This window comes from Scylla paramamosain, chromosome 6 (assembly GCF_035594125.1).
Source record: "Scylla paramamosain isolate STU-SP2022 chromosome 6, ASM3559412v1, whole genome shotgun sequence".
Taxonomy (NCBI): Eukaryota; Metazoa; Arthropoda; class Malacostraca; order Decapoda; family Portunidae; genus Scylla; species Scylla paramamosain.
Window position 1 is genome coordinate 23824497 of NC_087156.1, and position 25000 is coordinate 23849496.

Here is a 25000-nt window from a genome sequence, read left to right on the forward strand (position 1 = left end):
TCTTTTATGTAAACAGCAGTTGAGAATTCATTACATGGATGGAGTTTACTTCAGTTTAATTCACTTAATGTTGATGAAAAGCATCAAAACCATCCTCAGTTTTTAAGATAACGCGTTGACAGAGTGCTATGCTCCCTATAATGTATTTGGAAAATATTGATACAAAAACCTTTAGTCAGAAATTACGACAATATATGTCTTAAGAAAAAATAATACGTATAATTAATTATAACATAAATTACTTTTTCGTATGTCGGAGTTTTGCCGCCACAATGCGACAAGTGGATAGGAACTAGACCCGTTCGTTGACTCGTTAGTTTATTCAGTTACGGTCAAACCTGACAAGAACGATTTCGGAATCGTAAGTACATATATTGGTCAATACACAGATTATAAGTATAGCAACAATTACATTCCTTACGGTTCACAATGTATATAGTGTCTCAACATCGAAGCCTATAGAACAATGTTGTGTCTTCAACTTAGATATTCGGGGTCTGTTGGACAATCCTGGGTACTTTGCCATCCGTTTTCCACACCGCTTTACCGGTGACGAGAGTACAGGTCTTCTCACAACAGCAGGCTTCCCTCTGCCTCCCGGCCTAACCAGAGGGATAAAACGCCCCTGCGGTCCCTCTACTCTGCCAGGCCATAGGGACAGAGGTCAACCTCGGAGACCCCTTGAGTCAGCACAATTTTTCACCTCCCCTGTCTTATCTCCCCGTTAATGCTGTCTCGACACCTTCGGATATAAACATCGGACCTCAGTACCACCCTACACCATCGCTTCGCTCTACTTCCCATCTCCACTACAACAATTAACTATTTCCTTCCTTTATATGTCCTTACTCCTTTTTATGATTACGCCTTCTGGCGGTAACACGGAGATCAGGGAGTTTGACCATGCCATCAGCACTATACCTGTTGCCACTTCAACCCTGGAGTGACCTAACCTGACCATGGCCAGCAGGGTGCAGCCTGGGGGATTCACGTGTCAAGGACACTGGGCCGGCAGCGCTGCACGCCCTATATGCGTTGTCAAGTGTATCGGGAGGTCTACAGCGTCTTTGTTGTCATCAAATCGAAAGCCATAAAAAAAAAAATTGCAGTCGCATATAACACCTTACAATTTTGAATAATTAAGGTAAAGGATGATAGTATGAGCTGAAGAGAGAGGTGTTCATATGCCTGTCGACTGTGAACGTGACACTAATGTGAGACAGGAGCAGCCAACACCTCGAGTACATACCATGTTAGTCCGGCTCGGTTCCACTATAGTGTGGCCTCGTGGTGAGATCGCGCTAACTGCGCACGATTATTGTAAACAAGAAAAGGGAAAGAATATTTATTCAGGAACGGGCTACTGTTTAATACACTTGTTTGGCACATCCATCTTCTTAATCTTTGGTCATGAACTCCTGGTTGGCGTGCGAACTATGACAGAATAAAGCTAAAGGAAGCTAAAAAAAAAAAAAAAAAAATCGTGATGCTAAACTGTGTCGCCAAATTGCAGTTTGACGATGGGCGGATTGAAGTTGTCGTATAACTTTTAATGTGTTTTAATTATTATTTTATATATGTATTAAGCTTGAAAAGAAATTACTAAAATAGATACTTTCATTTTTTACAGTAATCAAATCAGTCAAAATGTGATTCCTAATACATCCCAAAATAATGTTTTCTGGTTCGATATCCCATCCATGGCGAAGACGGTTCGTTTCATTTGTAAAACCTGGAAATGCCGAGTTTTACACTCTGCCGATAAGATGGTTGTGTTGAAAGGCTGCTAGTCACCACCTGGGATGTAATTATAGATAGCTTGACGTTGTCCATGACCTGAGGACTGAGAGGTTCCACATGGTGCAGTGGAGCTGGCTTCTCTCTCTCTCTCTCTCTCTCTCTCTCTCTCTCTCTCTCTCTCTCTCTCTCATCTCCTCGTCCTGGAAGTGCTGGCTATCACTCTTATGTGTTGTTGGTATGTTGAGTGCAGTCAACTATCAGGTATTTAAATCGTGGTCTTATCCGTAACAGGTGGTTTGAGTAAATAAGATGGATTTAGATGTGAACGTGTTAGTGTATTGTGCAATTTTATGTGTTGAAAGCACATGAGGCATGGTTTGTCCAATATATGAGCGAAAGTGTTGTCACAACGTTTGCAGTTATGACGTCGAATTTTATTTACTTATTTTATTTCATTTTATTTTTTTACACGATAATTTATAGGTTTATGTCGCTACTGATCAGTAGTATCAAAGAAAAATTATAGAATAAGTCAGTAATGCTTACATATATTTTCTATAGTGATGATTAATAACATTTTATATCTCTTGACATAGCTTACACAACATATCTCAACTTATGAGACATAAGTTGTATCATTACATAGTGTAAAGAAGCACTGCACACAGTAGGCACAAATATGGATCATTATGGTTATATGAATCGTAAAACAGCTCTGTAATACGTTTGTAAACAGCGGCACATAATCATAAAAAACAATTACCTACATGTTAAAATTTCAATCAGAAAATATAAAAATCTGTATGACATGTTAGTGCAGTCAAGAAAACTATGACGAAGTACTTTAATTGTTTTAGTTAAAGTAGAACTTCTTATTGAAGCCATAATTAGTGAGCTGTGGAACTGCATCTGGAGCCGCGGTGGCATACTCCTTCAAAAATTCCCGATACAGCTCTGACAGCTCCTTGGTGGCAGCATGGCGCGCCAAAACGCTGCAAAGCGCCCCAATGAAGGGAGTGCCCTCCTCGGAGAAGGCGTGCCAGGTGAAGCCTCCACTACTTGAGTCGAGGCACATCACGTCCCGCAGCGGCTCATCCACTCGGCCACACAGCTCTCCATGAGTCTTTCCTCGGCCGCATTCTTGCTCCTGATGTCCTCGACACAAGTCCCAGATGAACAGCTTGGGTTTGTTCTTCAAATAAGGGCACTGAGAGTCCTTAAAGAAGTCCAACACCCACTGAATGTCAATGGTCTGCATATCGCTGGTAAGGAAGTGTCGACGAGGTTCTCCATGGCTGGAAATAATGAATACAGCACATCCAGCTCTTTCCAGCAACTCCATGTCCCGGACCTTGGCCAGTTGCTGCCGTGTTTGGCCAGCCGTGAGGGAGAAGTGGGCATGACCTCTGTAGCCCATCTTACTGAATGTATTAGCCAGATTGTGGGCGTCAGTCTGCGAGCCTTCCAGGTGGAGGTCCGGACGGTCGTGGAAGGAGCCATAGCTGAGGATGCAGACGTAGCCCCTGGGAGCTGCGTCCATCCTGTACACGTCTGGCCCGCGAGCTATTGCTAGGGATGTATCTTCCAATTGCGTGATTTCATTATCCTGAAAAATCAGACGTGCATATTCTGAATGTAAAATCGAGTATGTATTCTTTGTACCTTAACCATCATCATGCTTTGACAATTTTGGATTATGATATCAAACTTTTTTTCACTGTTTACCATGCCATTGTTTTTCTTTGGAAACAGCAGTCCTCGCAGTGCCATTCCCACATCGTCATCCTCCACACTTTTAGGATCATCTTCAGCAGATTTCTGTAGTGAGAGAAAAAGTAATACAGTTTTGTAAATATACTATTCATAGGAGCTTATCAATACTTGTTAAGTACTAAGTATTATGTAGTAGTTAAAAAATACATCTCTACCAATGCTTTTTATCCATTTTCAATAAAGACGTAAGCTCAAAGTAAGTGAACCTTCTTCCATCAGACATTAACGCTGAGATGTGCAGTCCCTTTTAATTAAACCAAACTGACCATTCCAAAAAGAAAATAACACGTGCATGCCTTCTGTTACAGTATATCAATTTGTACTGCTGTTCAGGTTGAATTTTTTTTTTTTTTTTTTCTCAAAATTTGAAGGGATCCATTATTTGCAGATCACCACCCTGCATGTTTGATACATATCTATGCGATGGGAAGGAACACTATCAGTTTTAAGTAATTTTCATTGTCAGTCTACTCACTCTTTTAAATAAGGGTAGTAAATTATCTCGTTGCAATGTATGTGCTAACTGACGCGCGGTGGTGATTTTCATGTTCTTGTCTGCAAACCCATCCTCTGGATGTTCTGCAGAGTGGTCTGGGTCAGCGCCAAGACGAAGTAATTCCTGGACTCTTGCGCGGCTGTCCCCTAGCACTGCTTCCAGTAGCGGGAGTGTCAGCTGTTTAGGGAACATCATATCTTAATTTCAATTACTCAACATTAAAGTCGTCTTAATGCAATTGACTTTATTATTATTATTATTATTATTAGTAGTAGTAGTAGTAGTAGTAGCAGTAGTAGTAGTAGTAGTAGTAGTAGTAGTAGTAGTAGTAGTAGTATATCATCATCATCATCATCATCATCATGTAGGTATGATACTTTAAATCCAAAAGTGAGATTAGGGTTAGGATTAAGATTATATTTTCGTACTATAAAAAAAATCATACTAGCATTATTCAAAAATCCATGAAATGTTCTATAGCATTGAGTTGCTAGGTTTGGAATTTGATTAAGATAAATAATTTCAGAACTTACCCAATTTTTGTAGGTGTTGTTAAAGTGGTCACGTTTGTTAGGATCCATTTCAGGATCAGCCAACAAAAGCCTGAGAATCTGAGTATGACCTTTCCTGGCCGCCAAGTGCGCTGGTGTACTGCCTTCCCTGCTCACCACATTGGGGTTTATATACTTGAGGAAAAAAAGCACCATGTCCACTTCTCGGTGGTTCACTGCTTCATGGAGGAGTGTACAATGAGTGTCTTTTCGCCTGACTGCGGGCCCAGTGTCTTGCATTAACTCCCGCACCTTCTCGAAATCTCCTGACTCTACTGCCTCAAATATTTCCATCTGAAATAGATACATGACACATCAAAATATAGTTAACGTAAAACCAACTCTTTATTTTCCTATCTATATGTGTGTAGGGGGGCGGTGCTTATATAACAAGAAAATTTCACAGCAACTTGAAATATTACTTTCATAGTGTGTTGATGATGATAGCCTGATAGTATAAACAATAATGAAGGACCCATACCCTTGCACTAGCCACATGATGCAGATCATGGTTTGGTGAGCGATGGGCCAATCTTCTTGTCACAGCGCGAGTGACCACACTCTTGCGACATACAGTTGTGTGTGAAGTTGAGGATTCTGGAATTGATCCTCCATGGATTTTTCTTAATATAGCATTTAGAGTTTCTGTTGGATCAGATGCGATTTTTTTCCGTTGTTGGAAATTATAAATAGTTGCTTCCTCTGCCGAACATGCACTATGTTTTCTCTTTACACCTGATGGTGCAGCAGTAGTGATAAGTTTCTGGAAGCCACCTTCTGCCCCACTGCATGGCTTGCTATGACATGCTATATGTACTTGTATATTCACTGTTTCACTTAGAGGAGGTGGTGCTTGTGTCTTCTCATTTGGGTGAAAATATCGACAAGATGATATATTATGCCAGACATCACTAGCTTCGACTTTAGAATGCAATGTGACAGCCCTGTCGCCTACCAACTGGAGACTTTTGAAGTCAGGCAAATATGAATTCCCAGGTCCTATTAATGAAGGTCCCTCAGTAGGGGATAAACTCCTAGATACTGCTAACGAAGGTCCTTTGTTAGGGGAGGGACTCCTGGACCTCTGAGGTGAAAGCTCCTCGTCAAGGGATGAACTCTTGGATCCCCGAGCTGAAAATTCCTCAACAGGGGATGGACTTTTTGACTCATGAGGTTTATGTCCATCAGTAGAGGATAAACTTCTGGATACTCTTAGTGAAAGTCTCCCAGCAGGGGATGAACTCCTTGATCCCTGAGGTGAAGGTCCTTCAGCTGGCGTTGTACTCATGTACCTTTTATGTGAAAATCCTTTGAAGAGGGATGGACTCTTGGATTCCCGAAGTGAAGATCCCTTGCCAGGAGATGGATTCTCTGATCCACGAAGTGTGGATCCCTCAACAGGGGATGAACTTCTGGATACTCCATCTGAAACTCCTTTGCCAGGGAGTGGACTCTTAGATCCCAAAGGTGAAAGTACCTCAGCAAGAGATGGATTCCTGGATCCCCATGGTGAAAGCCCCTCAGCAGAGGATGGACTCCTAGATCCCCTAGGTGAAAATCCCTCGACCGGGGATGGACTCCTAGGTTCCATAGGGGAAGATTCTGTGGCAAGGGATGGATCCCCAGATTCTATAGGTGAAGATTCTTTGGCAGGGGATGAACTCCTAGATTCCCTAGGTGAAGATTCTTTGGCAAGGGATGGACTCCTTGATTCCCTAGGTAAAGATTCCTTGGCAGGGGATGGACTCCTAGATTCCCTGGGTGAAGATTCTTTGGCAAGGGATGGACTCCTTGATTCCCTAGGTAAAGATTCCTTGGCAGGGGATGGACTCCTAGATTCCCTAGGTGAAGATTCCTTGGCAGGGGATGGACTCCTTGATTCCCTAGGTAAAGATTCCTTGGCAGGGGATGGACTTCTAGATTCCCTAGGTGAAGATTCCTTGGCAGGGGTCGGATTCCTAGATTCCCTTGGTGAAGATTCCTTAGCAGCGGTCGGACTTCTAGATTCCTTGGGTGAAGATTCCTTGGCAGGGGATGGACTCCTAGATTCCCTAGGTGAAGATTCCTTGGCAGGGGATGGACTTCTAGATTCCCTGGGTGAAGATTCCTTGGCAGGGGATGGACTCCTAGATTCCCTAGGTGAAGATTCCTTGGCAGGGGATGGACTCCTAGATTCCCTAGGTGAAGATTCCTTGGCAGGGGATGGACTTCTAGATTCCTTGGGTGAAGATTCCTTGGCAGGGGATGGACTCCTAGATTCCCTAAGTGAAGATTCCTTGGCAGGGGATGGACTCCTAGATTCCCTAGGTGAAGATTCCTTGGCAGGGGATGGACTCCTAGATTCCCTAAGTGAAGATTCCTTGGCAGGGGATGGACTCCTAGATTCCCTAGGTGAAGATTCCTTGGCAGGGGATGGACTCCTAGATTCCCTAGGTGAAGATTCCTTGGCAGGGGATGGACTTCTAGATTCCTTGGATGAAGATTCCTTGGCAGGGGATGGACTCCTAGATTCCCTAAGTGAAGATTCCTTGGCAGGGGATGGACTCCTAGATTCCCTAGGTGAAGATTCCTTGGCAGGGGATGGACTCCTAGATTCCCTAAGTGAAGATTCCTTGGCAGGGGATGGACTCCTAGATTCCCTAGGTGAAGATTCCTTGGCAGGGGATGGACTCCTAGATTCCCTAGGTGAAGATTCCTTTGTGGGGGATGGACTTTTTGATCCATGAGGTGTTGGTCCCTCACCAGAGGACAGTGAGAATCCCTTAACAGTGCATGAACTCTTGGATTCCTGAGGCGAAAGTCCTTTACCATGGAATGGATTCCTGAATCCCCAAAGTGAAAGCCCCTCAGCAGGGATTGGACTTCTGGATCCTTGAAGTGAAAGTCTCTCTGCAAGGAATGGCCTCCTAGATCCCCGAGGTGAAATCACCTTGGCAGGGGATGGGCTCCTGGACCTCCGAGGTGAAAGGGCTTTAGCAAGGGATGAACTCCTGGATTTCCAAAGTAAAGATCCCTCGGCAAATGGGCTCCTGGATCTCCATGGTGAAGATCCCTCGATAGGTGATGGACTCCTGGATCTCCGAGGTGAAGATGCCATGACAAAGGATGAACTCTCCGATTCACAAAGTGAAGATCCCTCAGTAAGAGATGAACTGGGTACTGCTACCGAAAGTATCTCAGCAAGGGATGATTTCTTGGTTCCCTGAAGTAAAGGTCCTTCAGCAGGGCATGAATTTCTGGATCCCTTGGGTGAAACTCCCTTGGTCAGGGACGGACTCTTAGACTGCCGAGGTGAACATCCTTCGGCAGGGAATGAACTTCTTGATTCACAAGGTATAGATCCTTCAGCAGGGGATGGACTCCTAGACTTACAAGGTGAAGGTTTCTTAGTAGGAGACAAACTCTTTGATCCACGAGTTGAAAGTCCATTGGTTGTGGATGGACTCTTTGGTTCTGTGGACATAAATTCCATTGCAGAACATTTTACTTCATTCTGAGGAGTCAGAGAGAGTCTCTCTGTCTCTGCAGTGATCATATCTGAATCCAAGGTTGATGCCATATTCTTCTGCAAGAGTGAAGTTGTTTCTGAGGTGTCAGCTTCTAAATCTGAGCAACTGTCCTTATTTACCAAGACACCGTGATGGGACTTCACATGACAAATATCTATAGATCTTGATGGCAAAGGAAGATCTTTCTGCAAGACACTTATGTTTTTTTCATTACTTGCTGATGAAGAACTGCTTTTCTTGGAAATTAATTCAAGCTCTTCAACAAGTGACTTGCAGTCTTCATTTTTTCTGTATTCGAATCTCTCATATACTGGAGTCACAGATTTAGTACCACTTATAGACACACTGCTGAATTTTTCAGTCTTAGTATATGGAAGGGTGAGTGTTCGTGTCCTTGTCAGGGTAGATTGGGGTTCACTGGCCTTTTTGCTAACTGATAAAATATTTTGTTTCTTCTCATTCTCATTTTTTTCATTATCTATAGAATTTTCCAAACACTTGCTTTCCTGAATAAGTGAATGACTTGATTCATTATCACAGTGTATCATAGCATCTGCGAGCTCTTTTGCTTGACATGATTTCATACTGATATTCTCCAGTGCGCCATCGACTATTGAATCTTGTTTCAATGAAGGACATCCAGAAAAAGCGGTTGAAGAATTTTTTTCATACAACAGTGATGTCCTGTGTTTTAAGTTAACACAGTTCACAACAGAGGAGAAGCTCCCAGGATACGAATCATTGGAATACACCTGATTGGTATTCTTCTCATTAGGAGACATTAATGTTGAGTCTTGAGGAGAGAAATCATCAGACAAGTCAGTTGTGGAAGATTGCACCTCCTTACATATCCTAGGACTGTCGTTGCTTATGGCTATGCCTCCTGGCGCGTCCAGCAATTCAAAAGAGAGGGAATACTTAAGTCCCCCGCTGATTAGCTTGTCCACTGGAGATGGGCTGCGTGACTTGCATATCTGCCGTGAAGTATTATTCATTGTAGGTGCCAGAGAGAGGCTGTGGTTTTCTTCTCCAGCAGCCCCATCATCTAAAAACAAAAGTTCTTTTTTCTTGTTATTAATTATGTCTCTCCTTGTGGTAAAAAAATTATTTCCGTCAATTATAGATGAATTCTTTTCATCTGTTTCATATGCTGGAGATAAATTTTGTGGTTGTGGTACATTTCTTTTTCCCATTTCAGGTAATGAAGATCTAGTTTTCTCAAACCCTCCCATTTCAGACTCGTGTGCTTGGCTCTTTTTATCCATTTCAAGAATTTTCCTCACTTCAAACTCTGATGTCTGATTGTTTGTTTGTAATGCCTCATCTAATGCAGGGGTCAACTTATGGTATAAGCTTTTGTCATGCATTTCGATAATTTCAACAGGATCACGTGGTAAAGATGATTCATTTACCTGTACTGTACTGACGTCCGCTGCAGCAAATTTTGATTGAGATGACAAAGTTCCAAGCAAGTTGTTTACTTTATCAATTTCTGAAGAACTTGCTTGCAGCTTTTCTGTTTGATCAGCATCACACACTGATGAACTGGTTGTGTCTACCTCACTCATTTTATCTTCAGATAGCGGCAGTGAATTTTTCCAAAGCGTTCCACTTTTTTCGTCCATTTTGGAGACTGACATATTCATTTTGTTTTGTATTCCCTCTGATTTACCCCGTTCATACACGAGAGAAGGATTATTTATCAGTTTTACTTCATCATCCACTTGATACATGGATAATAAAGTTTGTTCTTCATTCTCTTTCTGCGTTTCAGTTACACTTTTTTGCCATTTTCCAGGATATTCTTTCATTTTACTGGTTTCTGACACAGGTAGGGAACTTTTTGATGACATTTCATTACTATTCTGCAAGCTGGATTTGATGTTTCTTTCTGTTTTTGATTCCGGAGCTGGAGACGCACTCCTTGCGCGCACTCCATCAACACCAGTATTCCTAAGGCAAGGACTGTTGATTTCTCTTTGGGACCAAATATTTGAGCCCCTTTGTGTTTGGGAAGTTGAGAACGTCGTTTCAGAGACACATGAGTAAGAATTCCACTGTTTTGTATTTTCTGAAGCTTGTGATCTGTTGATGATTTCTTCTGTTGACAGCAATGAATTTTTTTCTGTTCCTTGAGTTGGTCCTGTCACGCATGTCAGAGTTTTCCAGCTTCGCTCTCTTTTATAGTTGTAAGGCCCACCTTTCTTAGACCTTCCTCTTTTCCTTGTTCTTTTCCGTTTTGATCGATATGTATCGATAAAAACAGGCCAGCAATTTACGTCTGTTAACGAAGGCTGTCCCTGAACATCAGATTGTTCTTGGGTGGCGTACGGCAAGATTTTCAATTGTGATGGACTCCACGACCATCTGCCATAATATTTGTGTTGAACATTTGTTATGGGGCTCCATGACCATCCACTCTGGATATGGTGAGTAGACATGCCAGCCTGGAATGGGCTCCATGACCAGGCGTAACCGCTTGGCTGAACCTTCACCCTTTGCATCGGACTCCAGGACCAGCCTTCAGTGCTTTCCTCCTCGCCCCCATGCACTTGCCCCTCAGTAGTGTCGTCAGGTATATCCTTTATTACACTCACCTGAAATAAAAAAGGAAATGTCAAAACCAACTCATTGCTATATATTAAAACACATGAAACAACTACTTACGAAAGAAACACGAATCACATTTACTACTTTAGAACAGTCATTAATAAAGCATTTTAATAAGATTTTCACGAATTACTACAGTATATCTCCTTTTGTCATCTGTCAATTTCACAACGAATTTATGTTCATAATTTGCTGTAAGAATCGTTGTTACATGTTTGTTTTGAGGGAACTTAGTAATGACAGTGTGACACGCCTCTCCCCTCACTCCTGAATGAAGCTAATCCACCCTCCGCACACTTCATATATTTATTCCAGAATTTGCTGTTTATGCTATCTTCATAACTGTTTAAAATAACTGCGCATGCAAAATATTACAGTGACATCTCAGTATCACACCTTCATAGACATTTATGCAGGTGAACCCTGAAACCGAGAGCCAAGAAGTTATTAAGTCAAATAGACATCCAGATAATTAATAAAAAGAACTTAGTTATATGATCACGTGTCATCAAGGTGAAGGTTTATGCAGCAGTAATTTTAAAGGTAACTTTCACTTCCGCCTCCACTCTGACGCACCTGCTCCGCCGCCTCTCGCTGGCCGTCCATTTTTCTCCCCTGTAGTGTTACTTCGCTTTCTTGCTAAAGGCACCTGAAACATAAAAGAAAGGGCGTGGTAATGTTATGAAGATGGAAGTCACTCCTTACATGTGTCAAACCTTGCCACGGGCAGTGTGTGGGCCTCCCGCCTCACTCGAGAGGCCCTGACCTGCCCTGCCACGCCTGGGTTGGCGGGCTGTCAGAACCTTGGCCTGCTCGCTTTGCACCTCACCGGAGAACGTATGGTTGATTTCACTTTAGCCCAATGGAATCTAAGCTAATGTATCTACTGAGACACACTATTCATAATTACGTATGTACTCCCTCCATCCACCATGTAAATTATAGTACAGCATATCCAGTCAGCTGCATTCTCTCTCTCTCTCTCTCTCTCTCTCTCTCTCTCTCTCTCTCTCTCTCTCTCTCTCTCTCTCTCTCTCTCTCTCGTGTGTGTGTGTGTGTCGCTAAAGTCTCATCCTGTAGTCTCAAAAACAGAATCATGCGATTAGCATGTAAACCTCAACGTTCCACCTGACCAAAGTCCCAGTCGCATCATAAACTTATAAATGCAGATTTCGTTCACGATTTGAAAAATTACCGACATTACTTTTATTTATATATTTCATTTATTAATCTCTTGCCTTAGAAAGCTGATATTTTGCGTGATACGAGTATTAAGGTTTTGCGACTATCTGTATAAACATTATGGTCTCAGCAGTTGATTTATTTATCTCAGGAAATCTCCCATATTTTGTTATGAATATTATCTAAAATATCGAAATATCAGGAACTACTGTAGTAAGGGCTCTTGACTGGAAATAAAGGTTTCTACGTTTTTTGCCTTAGTTAATTTTTCACACATGATAAGCCATTTGGTGCAAATAAAAACTTTATAACTAGTGTCAAAAGCTCAGTGATGTTAATGGCACTTTTTTCCCATTTCTATCAGTTGATAAAGATCAATACTGAAATAAATAATCATTTTATAGAAAAGTCTTCTGAATACGTTTCCTAGAGATGACTGTGGTCTGTGGCGGAGCAGGAAGCCACAGACAGGAGACACGTACGAGTTGACAAGGTTATAGCTAGGGAAATCTGCTCTTTCCTATATATAAATTGTTCTAGTTACAAACATTTGCTTCTTTACGTCAGTTTTCTCAATATTCGTTCATTACACGGTATCTTTTATTTTCAAGTGAGACGCGTATTCTTTAGATACCGTTTCACATTCGCAAGATGAACGCCTATTTCTTCATTTAAAAGCGGTCTGTGATAATAAAAAACTTTATGAAGAAGCACTGAAATGGTGAAGAGCGGGTCGTGGCATCGCAACACTTTTTTTTTTTTCTCACTCATCCAGCCACTACTACCTTACACTCCTTTACTGTACTGCAACATAAAAAAAATATAAAACTTTTCCACACACTTAATGCACACTGCTATCATCTTAGGTACGAGTTTACCGTACACTATCGGCCCAGCGCGCCTGGTTGTGCTGGTTGGTCTGGCTGGGTGGCAGCTGATGTGAGTCAAGGTGAATTCTGGGAATGATGTCAGTGCCGAGCAGCACCGCCTTGTTTGATTTCACAAAGGAATGCCGGGACAACCAGACAGTACACTATGAATTTTACAATGTGTAGAAGTTCATTTTTCAAAAGTTATGAAATTATAATTTTTCCAGCACCTATCACACTTGTAAAGTAGAGACGTAAATATGCACACACACACACACACGCAGTAACACACATTTGCACACGTCCGTACCGGTTAAAAAGTTAAAGAATATAAATTCTCTTGAAATAGTATGCTTTGGATTCAGCGGACGCGAGCTCGGACGGCACCAAGCTCTTGTCGGTGCGAGCGGCAATGCAACAGTGACAGGAGCGGCGGCTGGCCAAGCAAGGTATTGGCGGCCGCTTCCCGTCTCCCCACATATCTCCCACACGCTCAACACGCTGAGACAGGCACCCGAGATACGGCCACCTGCTTGCACCAACCTGCCAACGCAGATGCCACACCCTCTACCTGTCACTTCGATAGTGAACATACCGAGTAAAACTAAGGCAATCGTGTTGTTGTCTACTATTAATTGTTCGTTTATGCACTTCTTAAATTTTCTTATTGATTATGAATATGAACATATATAACCTTCTTTAATTATGAAAGAAATAATGTTTTGAGTCCATCAAACAGTATACGAAAGCATACTGTCTGTCCCGAAGTTGTTCCATGTCTCCGTTAGGTTGAAGCCACTCGTGAACAGAAACAATTATTCTTCTGTTATTACTGACGTTGTTGTTGTTGTTGTTGTTGTTGTTGTTGTTGTTACCATTATCATTATTATTATATTATTATTATTATTATTATTATTATTATTATTATTATTATTATTATTATTATTATTATTATTATTATTATAAGCAACAAAGAACTTCCCAAAGGTTTTCCTCCCAAATCAGAGCTTTAGAATGGATTTAACACAGGTGAAGAAATACGAGTATGTCTTACTATCCATCTGTCTCTCTGTCTATCTCTTTATATATATATATATATATATATATATATATATATATATATATATATATATATATATATATATATATATATATATATATATCCATTAATTTAGTTTAGTATTTACACCCGAGAGCTTCAGGTTCTAGACCTTTATTCGTAGATGAGTTATTAAAGAGATTTTTAAAAGATTATATAAATACTCACCACGAGTATGGCAAGTTACCGCAGAACTCACTAACTCCAATAAATTATCTTACGTTCCCTCAGTGCACATGTTGGACAGGCTGCTTCAGTAGGGTGTCCTTATTTATTGAATTCGGACAAGAAACTAACACATGATGTTTTCTTCTCGCGCTACCAGTATAGGAGGCGGTGAGCAGTTAGCCACACCCACGCGTGCATGACATCATGTATGTATTGGTGTGCCACAAGCTTGTTCTCCACTCACCTTGTATTAGGAGCAGCCTGGTTTTGCTGCATGTTCCCTGCGTCTGCCTTCGTTCCCTTCCTTAGATGTTCATGGTGGTTTATTTGCAAGGTTTATTGAATATACTAATAGCAGCAACGGAAGTACAAAGAAGTTGTTAAAAACTGCTCAACGTGTACACCATTGTTACCTCGCTCGCTAATAGAGTCGAAACAATGCATAGCCCTCCCTCATTTATATACGTAAGTCTCAACTTAATCTCTCTAACTCGCATGTCGTAACTGACGTCTCTGTATCACTTCCTCGTGTATTCTGACACTGAACTGATCTTCCATTCTTGCACATTGGAACATATAGGTATACAATCCAACTGTCAACTATGTTGATACTGAAAATGGTCTTGTTATCTAATTCAATAGCAGCAGCAGTACCACCAGCAGCAGCAGCAGCAGCAGTAGCAGTAGTAGTAGTAGTAGTAGTAGTAGTAGTAGTAGTAGTAGTAGTAGTAGTAGTAGTAGTAGTAGTAGTGTTAGAAGAATTCAAACGAATTTCCAGGTGTCCCACTTGTTTTTTTTTTTAAGAAGCATTTCTTTCTAACCCACTCGACTTATTGTCATTTAAGATGTTTAATAAAATTCAATGGCATGTAGTGTATACGTGCGATCAGTGTTATGTTTTGGCATTAGTTGAGAGAGAGAGAGAGAGAGAGAGAGAGAGAGAGAGAGAGAGAGAGAGAGAGAGAGAGAGAGAGAGAGAGAGAGTTGCAGTTAGTTCATATACGTCTCTCTCTCTCTCTCTCTCTCTCTCTCTCTCTCTCTCTCTCTCTCTCTCTCTCTCTCTCTCTCTCTCTCTCAGTGGTGCTCATCTTAAGAGAATAAACTTGGACAATGTGGTCAGTGTTTTGGACATACGTATACATTACAGGCACAACTCAATATAGATTCCCTCTAGCAGGTCTCCCTCATCAGCCTTACTATTGTAGTTGGTGACATCACCGCCCCTGCTCCGCTCGCTGGCGTGTGAGGGCGTCATCAGCTGTGCCCACTTTCCATCCAGCCGACCAGTTGGGTGAGGTCATATTGGAAGTATTTGTCTTTAAATCAGTTCTTGTTCAATTTAATTCCGGTAGTTGTAATGATTTTTTTTTCTTTCTTTCTTTCTTTCTTTCTTCTTCTTCTTCTTCTTCTTCTTCTTCTTCTTCTTCTTCTTTTTTCTTCTTTCTTTCTTTCTTTCTCTCTTTCTTCCTTTTTTTTCCTTTATCCTTAGTAATTTTTTTGCACTTTGTGTGTATGTTATATTTCAAATTCATCTTCACTGTATATGTTATAATCTTACTGGAGGTATTCAAATCAGTAGTAATTGGTGTGATGTCTTCAGAGTGCTTTACACGAAAGCAATCTGCTGCTGGTCATGGGTTAGCTTATGTATGACATAAGGGAGCTTGAGCTACAAGACACACCACATCTGGAGAGGGTGTCTTGCGCTGCAGTTGTTTTTAGCACTGATTGTTCGTTATAGAGAAAAGCGGATATTGAACATTCGTTTGTAGAGTAATACTGTATCGCTCACTAGTGTTTTACATATTCAGTCGCTAAATGTAGATCTCTACAGCCTGCCCTTTCCCCTGCAACATTCGTGCATCGATTTCATTGCCCTCTCCGCTCGGCTCCTCTGATAATAACCTCATATCTGTATCTTGCCATATTGCTCCAACTACTCTTCAAGATCCTCCAAGGCGAAGGGGCGTCTAACGCTTTTCCTTTGCAGTTGGGGAGACCGAAGAAAGTGTATTACTCTGACTTTCCATGGAATGTCCGTGTCAGATACCTAGCTATGACGTGATGTGTCTCAGGCATGGAGGCGTACATCCCACATTCTTTCTCTCGTTCTAAACATTCTAAACCTTGATTTCATTCGATCCGTTCTCGTAGTATGCATGATAGGTCGCCCACAAACGGTACCAGCCTTCCATTTCTTGAAACTCATGCACTTCATATTTCTGCCCGGAGTCATGCTAAAGCTATCCTTCTACTGGCCAAAAATTCTTTCAGCAATAAAAAAAACGCCAAAACCTTTCCAGATCTAACTCCCCTTGACTTCTGGCACCCAGCCAAAAAATATATCCAGCAACTTTTCTTCATCTTTCTCTCCTCTATTTCGAGCCGATGACACTACTGCCATTTCATTTCTCGCTACAGCTGGTGTCTTCGCTCAAACTTTTGCCGGAAATTTAACTCTGGATGATTCAGGGTTTACCCTTCTCCTCCACCCTCCAGCCATATAATGCCTTCTATTAAGGTTCTTCTTATATTGATGCTTCAAATTCAAACAAATAACGAAAAAAAAAAAAAGGAAAAATCATGCATCTCAGCATGTTGCCGAGTTTTAACCATATCCAGTTGTCAATTTAAGTTGTACTGTATAATACAAAACAGTGCAGTGAATTTTTAAGTCAATGTTTATATAATGCAGTATTGTAAATGACTCCCTCACTGATATTCTCTCTCTCTCTCTCTCTCTCTCTCTCTCTCTCTCTCTCTCTCTCTCTCTCTCTCTCTCTCTCTCTCTCATATTTACGATGTGTTGAAAATCTTGGAGATAGCGGAGTGATTATATCGTAATTAAGAGAGAAGATCAACTAATGCTTTCATTTTAATGAAGTCTACAAAGTTCCATTAAGGTCTGAGGGAAAAGAAAATACTTACAGTATGTAATAATCAGTGTGCAAGTAATCCCTGTACAGGTGGTACTGGTGATGGTGAAAAACATTAATGATGGAAATAATGATCATAATATGTAAAAATTAGGTAAAGTAGGGGAAATATTCTTAATAAGAAAACATGTAAAAATTTACTAGGGCAGGGAGGAGGGAAACATTTAGGCGCGTAGTGTGAGTCGGGTGTGAACTGTGAACTTGCTAAGTCTATCAGCCGGCGCCGGGTTGCCTGGACGACCGCTGTTATTTTTCACTAGTTTCTCTCTCGCAGGATAAGGACAGTAACCCCGGCTTTTGAATTACAACTCATGATGCCCAGGGTTCAATCTGTTACTATTATGCAAACTACAACTACCTTTGAATGAAGTTTATACGGTTCTGACTCGCCAGAGCAGCAAGCAGGTGAGACTTCCTGACATTGATTATTAGAGAAGTTGCTTGTGAGCCCTTCCCTTGTGATGGTGCTTGTGAAGGATTATGGAAATAACCTTAGCCTATTATCTTTTTGACACTGAATATTTCTAGGTAAAAATATGTTTATTTTAAATGAAGAATCTACACAATGAACGAATTAACAATTAGATTTATGAATTGAATTAATATAAGCCTTACATAGTACTCGGATGGAAACGCTAATATTATTTCGGTATTATCCTCCTAGCTTACTGATTTCCAGACCCTGACCATTTATTTCTGAGCAAGATATGACATTTTTCAAATTGTGATCATTGCAACGAAGGCTTCACCAGTGAAACCTAACCCTCAGATTTATGTCAGTATTATCCATTTCTGGTTACAGTAATTTTTAGGAGGCAATTCAGTTTCCTAACATGATATACAGTAAAACCTTTAGAATTTGGCATGATAGGGGCTTCAGCCTTGCTGAGTTATTCAGATTTCAAAATTATGCAAATTCTCCATTCCCCTTCCTCCATTTCCATAAACATTCAGAATTTTGGAAAAAACAACACTCACAGCAGCAATAAAAGCTTAAAACCGAACTTAAAAAATGAAGGGCTGCTTTGTGGTAAGATGCAGATGTTGGGTGGGACTCAGTCACATGTTTTCACAACAGTACTGCATTACATACACAATAACAAATTCACTGCACTGTTTTGTTTTATACTGTACAACTTAAAGTGACAACAGGATGCAGTTAAAACTTGGCAACATGCCGAGATGCATGAAGTTTTCCGTTTCTTTTCCTTTTTTTGTTATTTGTTTTAATTTGAAATTGATTCTTTTTTTAAATTAATATTTTGTTGCTTTTCCCAAGTTATACAGTGCCAACTTCTAAGGATTTTACTGTAAGTACTTGTCATTTTGTCTCTGCAGTCACAGATGTATTACTGTGGATACATTAACACATCATTATTAGGAGTGAATGTAATGGAAGACTGTACATGACAGGTAGATTAGTGTGCGTGTGTGAGAATTAGGTGAGTGTATGGCCCATACTCAGAAATGCTTTGCTTTTTCACCATGATTATTTTCAAAGGTCACAGAGATGACTAGCCAAGTCCTTAAGTCTTTCTCCTGTTACTAATTTAGAAATCTTGTTAATTTGTCACAAGAACCATAAAAATCTTCCTTTAAAAACCCACATAACTTCAAGTAGAGCCTTTTTTTAATATAATGGAGGTGTGGCACAGAAGTGTTTCAGAACATGGTATTATTTCTCACTTATGTTGCTCTAGCATTATATGAGTGGTCAAAAGTTGAGCTTAGATTGGGTTTTGTTTGATTTTCCATTTTTATCAGAAGTTGCTACTTTTGGCTGAGGATAGAGAAAAAAAGAGTTAGTGATGCCTGACAAAAATGGTTAGCAGACTCATTTAAAGCACACTGAAGTCTACCAAAAAAATTGGTTTTCTTTGCCTGCGTAACCTGGGCATAATTCTGGGCGTTTACTACAGTTAAGAGATTGTATGTGACAACAAGGAATATTATTCCTCTTATGTTGGCAGACCATGTAGGCCAGGGATGCTCAACCCACTGTTTGAGGGCCACTCTTGTGGCCCTCTGCAAGTAACAAAAAAAAATACCCTTATCACTATGTGTCAAAATATTATTTGTTCACATTTTATTTTAATGATATGCAGCATTATAGATTATATTATAATTGCTAGTACTACATATCACTAAGATTGCTGGCTGACAAGGCCTACTGATTTTGCTTAATGTGACTCAATTGTTGGCAGTCATAGTCAGTTGATGTCTTGTATTCACAGGTTGCACAATGACATGCAGTAGATTAAACTAAGCATATTTTTATTAAAGGCAGTATGATACGCTTATTACCCAGTCACCATCTAGTTGTATCTCTCACCCAGAAAGTTTGAGCAATACTGATGTAGGCATTATATCTTGATTTGCCCCTGCTGTTAAAGGATCTGTTTATCTACAGTAATCATTAATTTGCAAAAACTGATAGAAATTTATGAATGAATAATTGTAATTACATACAGGGTTCACAAGGCAGGGAGATGCACCATACTTCACTCTGCAGGTACCTATAACTGATGTGGGAGGCTTTGAATAAACAAAAGCAAATATCCTTGAAATGGCCAGTCTGTGATGGAAACATCATAGAGGAGATTCCTCTTCCTTTCCTTAATTTTGGTCTAACAGTGATCTTGACATCCTGTAATAATGCAAACATAGAAGCCCCACAGTCTTGCTCAGGCATTGAGTTTAACTGTTGTTCAATTGGTATAGGCAGAGATAGGCAAGAATATAAGTATAGAAATCTTCAAAATGAAGAGAGAGAGAGAATATTGCCCTAATGTTGATTTCTATGCAGATTAGTGAGATCATGAATCACCGAGTCTTAGCAAGAAGCTTTCATAAGTTTCAGCATCTCAACTGTAGTGTTCAGCCTAAACCATTACAAAGGTAAGATCTTTTAAGTTCCTATTTTTTACAGTAGAAATGGTCTTTCAGTATCATGAACTGTTTTTTCTTGAAATCAGGCATTTTATCAGATGATCAGTTATGGTATTCTTAATAGGACTGTGGTAGAATGATGATACTTGACCATTATTGTGGATGGACAAAGTAACATTTATTGTCTTTCATTCTTATAATTAAACTAATTCTGAATTCCAACTTATCTATAAAAGTAAGAGGGAAAAATCTGATCATAGATAAGGTAAAGGATTAGTTTATTTACTATACAGTACTATTGTACTTGAAAAGTATTCAAGTTACTGTTCTGCATACAGTTACAAGATTTATGAGTTTCACACTTAGTTCTAAATTCATACAATCCCAACTTTTATGCATCATCTGAGTTTTACACTTTCATCATCTCTCTACCATTGGTGTCACACATGTTGTCACAACACTAGTCATGCCAGCTTGCATGCAAGAGAGGGAGAGAAAAATGGCAGTGTCACATTACACAAGGACTGCTCCACAGCATTGCAAAAACACACACAAACAAATGAGAGGTGCCTCACTACTGGGGCACCACCACATCCAGCACACAGTGCTGCATCATGTTGTGGCAGTATCACACCACCATGCATGAAAGGTGTGAGGAGAAAACACACCTTATCACAGTTCTAGATGCGGCTGTGCTGCACCACTGCATCATACCAGATGTGGGAACAAAACACACACACAGTTCCAGATGTGGCAACATCACACTAGATGTGAGGAAAAAACATATACACTCATACAGTTATAGATGCAGCTGTGCTGTATTGCAGCATCACATCAGATGTGAGGACGTATCATACACATCTCAAAGTTTTAGATGCGGCTGCACTGCTGCATCAGTACAAAACACATACATACACACAATTCTAGATGTGCCAGCACTGCACTGTCACACCTTCTGCACCATGTCAGATGTGAGGATAAAACACACACACTTACACAGTTCTAGGCCATGCTGCCAGAATAAATAAGCATTTTTTAGAGTTTTCAACACTCTAAGTTTTGCAATCTCCGAGTTTAGCACTATGCCTTTAGAAGAAAGCAAGCATGAGGCTGAAGAGGATACTGTAATCTAAAATCTATTTCAGTATTAAGAGAATAATTTTTTTCTTGAAATTGTAAAAATCAGCATCAATATCCATTAAAAAGAGTTAACTTTACTTATGTAGTCACTATTACAAAAAGAGAAAGAAAACAAAAATGACAGGCAAAAGATATTGGTCTAAAATTGAAAATAATGACATTCATAATAATTATCATTGTTACATCCTGTCGAGGGGACCATGGGCCAAGTTGTCAGCATACATACTCTCTTGACCTAGGTTACACTTTAGAGGCTCTGGAGACTTGCAACCTCAGTTTGGTGAATGACAAAGCTTTCACTGGTCTTCATTTTCATTGGTGAGATAATATTTATGTCACCAGGTGAAGCATAAAGAAATCAGTTTTGAAAAAAAAAAATTTGAATTGAGCATAACAAATGCCAATTTGTAGATTATTTTTATGTGCACTGTGTGTGGGTATATATATATATATATATATATATATATATATATATATATATATATATATATATATATATATATATATATATATATATATATATATATATATATATATATGTGTGTGTGTGTGTGTGTGTAATTATTTATTTATTTCTTCCCCTTTCAGAAATGGTTGGGAAGCAGTAATAGGGCTAGAAATTCATGCCCAGATTTTATCAGCTAGCAAACTTTTTTCTCGCACCAGCAACAAGTATGGGGCACCACCAAATACTCAAGTTAGCATATTTGAGTCAGCACATCCAGGAACATTGCCAGTAAGTTTTCTTTATTCATGTGTTATTATGAATTATAATAATAGAAGTCTAGTCACAGCAGTGCTTCAATGTAATATTTGGCCTTGGAGTTGGTAAAAATGTCAGCACAGTGTTAATTTTCCTCAACTGCACTTTTTTCAACTTAGAGAGAGAGAGAGAGAGAGAGAGAGAGAGAGAGAGAGAGAGAGAGAGAGAGAGAGAGAGAGAGAGAGAGAGAGAGAGAGAGAGAGAGAGAGAGAGAGAGAGATATATATATATATATATATATATATATATATATATATATATATATATATATATATATATATATATATATATATATATATATATATATGGGTAGGTGACAAGCATGAATGCCTTGTCAGATTTACTGCTGATCTCAAGTGTATGTTTTCTTAACCTGCCCAATGCCAACACCTTAAGTTTACTGTGTCTCACATACCTGTGGTCAGTGCCAATGCCCTGAATTTATAGCATCTCATATACCCGTGCTCAGTGCCAATGCCATGAATTTACAGCAGCAACTTGAAAAAAATCTGGACTTTAATTTGTTAATTGAACTTAACAGAAAACACAGTGTGTCCTCCAAACCTTACTCTAGCCTGTGGATGACAAGGTGCCTTTGGAAGAACACTGAATTGCAATGTCAGAGTAATGAGTGTGATATAGGGTTGTGCCTGGAGCCCTGCTTCAGAGAATACCACACACATCTTCACTTCTAAAGTGATTCAGTACTGCTTATGAATTTTATTTATTTATTTTTTCAAATTGCAAATTGCAACGGCTTACTGATTGTTCAGTGAGGTGAATAATGTAATGCCAACCCTCATTTCCTTACTATAAGTAGCCTATCAATCATATGTACATAGGCATTGTTTTGATTTACCATTACTGAGGTGACATAACACTATCCACAAACATTGGTGGTGGCCACAAATTGCTAGTACCACAAACACCAATGGCATTGCTATTTGTCACATTATACACACCAAAAAAAAAAAAAAAAAAAAGGCTGGCATCATGGGCAGATCCATGGCTAAACAGGCTGGCAACTGCATGGATTAAGTGGGGGAATTAGTGTAAGTTACTTGCCATTCAAGGAGGGCTGTGATAATATTATGTGGTTTCTGTTTGTTGTATGATGGTGTTGGTGTTGCAAGGCAAGTGAATGTGAAAATATTGGCTTGAGGTTTGAGTCTGACAAATGTTGATGGCATAGAGAGAAATCTGAATATAGAAACTGCAGTGATAACTAACTCAGATGTATTTGACAGCTCGTAAAAAGAGTTAGAATTTATGAAAGGAAGAACTTCAGAGTGAATGAGATTAAAAGCAAAGTGATGATTTGTATAGATAGGGTAAAAAGCAGGAAGATGAATGTAATTTTTTTTTTTTTTTTTTTTTTTTTATGAGTAGGTGTCAACTTGGCATATAGGTAGATAGATAATATTGTTATGTGTGTATTGGTAATTTATGGATTCTGATGCTTCCCCATCTTACAGGTTCTAAACAAGAGATGTGTGGAAGCTGCTGTCAAAACTGCAGTTGCTTTGGGTGCAACAATAAACAAAATCTCTCGATTTGACCGAAAGCATTATTTCTACCCAGATCTCCCCGTATGTAGATTTCATTATATTCACTTTGCTTTGAAACTAGATAATAGTAAAGTTTAGATTAAAAGGAGCAAAACTACAAGTAATTTATTCCTGTGTAGTATATATTACCTATCTATTCTTTTTTAGGCAGGATACCAAATTACTCAGTCAGAATTTCCTTTGGCAAGTAATGGAAAATTAGAATTCATCACATATAATCCTTCAGTCCACAAGCTTCCATATCGACGTTCAGTCGACCTCATACAACTCCAGCTTGAAGAAGACAGTGGAAAAAGTATTCATGACACAGATAGCAACAGGTTAGTGAAATGTCATCTCTGATAATATTGCTCTCTCTCTCTCTCTCTCTCTCTCTCTCTCTCTCTCTCTCTCTCTCTCTCTCTCTCTCTCTCTCTCTCTCTCTCTCTCTCTCTCTCTCTCTCTCTCTCTCTCTCTCTCTCTCTCTCTCTCTCTCTCTCTCTCTCTCTCTCTCAGATAATATTTGATTTAAATGGTGAATACAATGGTGAGTACAATGAGTAGTTTGCATTACACACAACCCTTACAATGTACAATCATGCAAAAAAGTATCCTTACAAAGTTATATTGAATCAACAGGTAAAGAAATATGGAAAGTATTGTTTGAGTGTAGTATCTGTTATCTGTAATAACAATGTGATATGCAACATGTCCTTAGGGACATTTCAGACAGCCAAGCTCCACTGAAACTGCTCAGATTGTTTTACAATTTTATGAAATTCAGTATTCATGAGAGTAAGAAATGTTTTTTTGTGTGTGTGATTGTACATCCTGAATTTTCTCATCCCTACAAATCAAGTAATGTTGTGTTCATTCAGACTTTAATAGTTTAAGTAGAGCAGATCTTGATTTCATTGTCATGCTTGTCAATCTGTGTTTTTACTATTATTATTATTGTGATTTTATATATATATATATATATATATATATATATATATATATATATATATATATATATATATATATATATATATATATATATATATATATATATATATATATATATATATATATATATATATATATATATATATATATATATATATATATATGTGTGTGTGTGTGTGTGTGTGTGTGTGTGTGTGTGTGTGTGTGTGTGTGTGTGTGTGTGTGTGTGTGTGTGTGTCTGATTCACCTATGGTTGTCTGCTGGTCACCCAGCCAGCCGTTTCCCTGTGGAAAGAGCTCAGAACTCATAGTGACTGATCTTCAGGTAGGACTGAGACCAATGTGTGTGTGTGTGTGTGTGTGTGTGTGTGTGTGTGTGTGTGTTTGTGTGTGTGTGTGTGTGTGTGTGTGCATAACTTTCAATATATTACATTCCTTCTCAATCTTACTATATATCCTCTATTATTGCATTCCTCAACTACCACTTATCTTTAAATCCACAATTTTCCATACAAATTCTTTTGCTTGATCATGTGTTCTTTCTTTGTTTTTTTGCTTTTAAATTCTTCTCTCATCTCTTTCAACTTATTTCTGTCATCCTCATTTAAATCACTTCTTATCCATGTGTTTTTCATGTCTACCATCTTTGACAGTTTACATGTCCCTGTCATTACAGTTTCCACTGCCATTTGTGTACTAAATTTAATTTTTAGAGGCCTCACTCCATTTTCACCATACTTGCCAAGCCTCTGAACTTCCTCAGTTTGCTCCATTATTTCCT

The 25000-nt window shown here is 39.4% G+C and overlaps 2 protein-coding genes across 5 annotated transcripts in view; one reads left to right on the top strand and one right to left on the bottom strand.

Annotated features, from left to right (window-relative positions):
* Positions 1 to 2268: 2268 nt before the first annotated feature.
* LOC135101450 (uncharacterized) lies at positions 2269 to 14112 on the bottom strand. Of its 3 annotated transcripts, none has more exons than XM_064005421.1 (7): positions 13998 to 14112; positions 11256 to 11328; positions 5042 to 10666; positions 4543 to 4854; positions 3989 to 4186; positions 3466 to 3558; positions 2269 to 3346 (listed from the first exon to the last, which is right to left on the bottom strand). In XM_064005421.1, exons 2-7 carry the CDS (start codon positions 11283 to 11285, stop codon positions 2594 to 2596), a joined length of 7011 nt encoding a protein of 2336 aa, XP_063861491.1. In that variant the 5' UTR covers positions 11286 to 11328; positions 13998 to 14112; the 3' UTR covers positions 2269 to 2593. The 3 variants fall into 3 exon arrangements, with proteins under 3 accessions (XP_063861491.1, XP_063861489.1, XP_063861490.1); XM_064005419.1 differs by lacking the exon at positions 13998 to 14112 and adding an exon at positions 13041 to 13336; XM_064005420.1 differs by lacking the exon at positions 13998 to 14112 and adding an exon at positions 12745 to 12990.
* Positions 14113 to 17116: 3004 nt separating this feature from the next.
* LOC135101452 (glutamyl-tRNA(Gln) amidotransferase subunit B, mitochondrial-like) overlaps positions 17117 to 25000 on the top strand; it is a 28332-nt gene continuing 20448 nt past the window's right edge. For both annotated transcript variants that reach the window (XM_064005427.1, XM_064005425.1), the window contains exons 1-5: positions 17117 to 17338; positions 19740 to 19831; positions 21551 to 21698; positions 23201 to 23314; positions 23441 to 23613. In XM_064005427.1, coding sequence (XP_063861497.1) covers positions 19752 to 19831; positions 21551 to 21698; positions 23201 to 23314; positions 23441 to 23613 — 515 coding nt within the window. In that variant the 5' untranslated portion in view covers positions 17117 to 17338; positions 19740 to 19751. The remainder of the gene's footprint in view (positions 17339 to 19739; positions 19832 to 21550; positions 21699 to 23200; positions 23315 to 23440; positions 23614 to 25000) is intronic.

What these genes read in the sequence shown, in the direction of transcription:
- LOC135101450 (XM_064005421.1), bottom strand. Translation starts at nt 11,285, where the DNA reads ATGGACGGCCAGCGAGAGGCGGCGGAGCAG. An exon ending in ATCATGTGGCTAGTGCAAGG is followed by an intron (nt 4,855 to 5,041) that starts GTATGGGTCCTT and finishes TATCTATTTCAG; the next exon opens with ATGGAAATATTTGAGGCAGT. An exon ending in CAAAGAAAAACAATGGCATG is followed by an intron (nt 3,347 to 3,465) that starts GTAAACAGTGAA and finishes CTGATTTTTCAG; the next exon opens with GATAATGAAATCACGCAATT.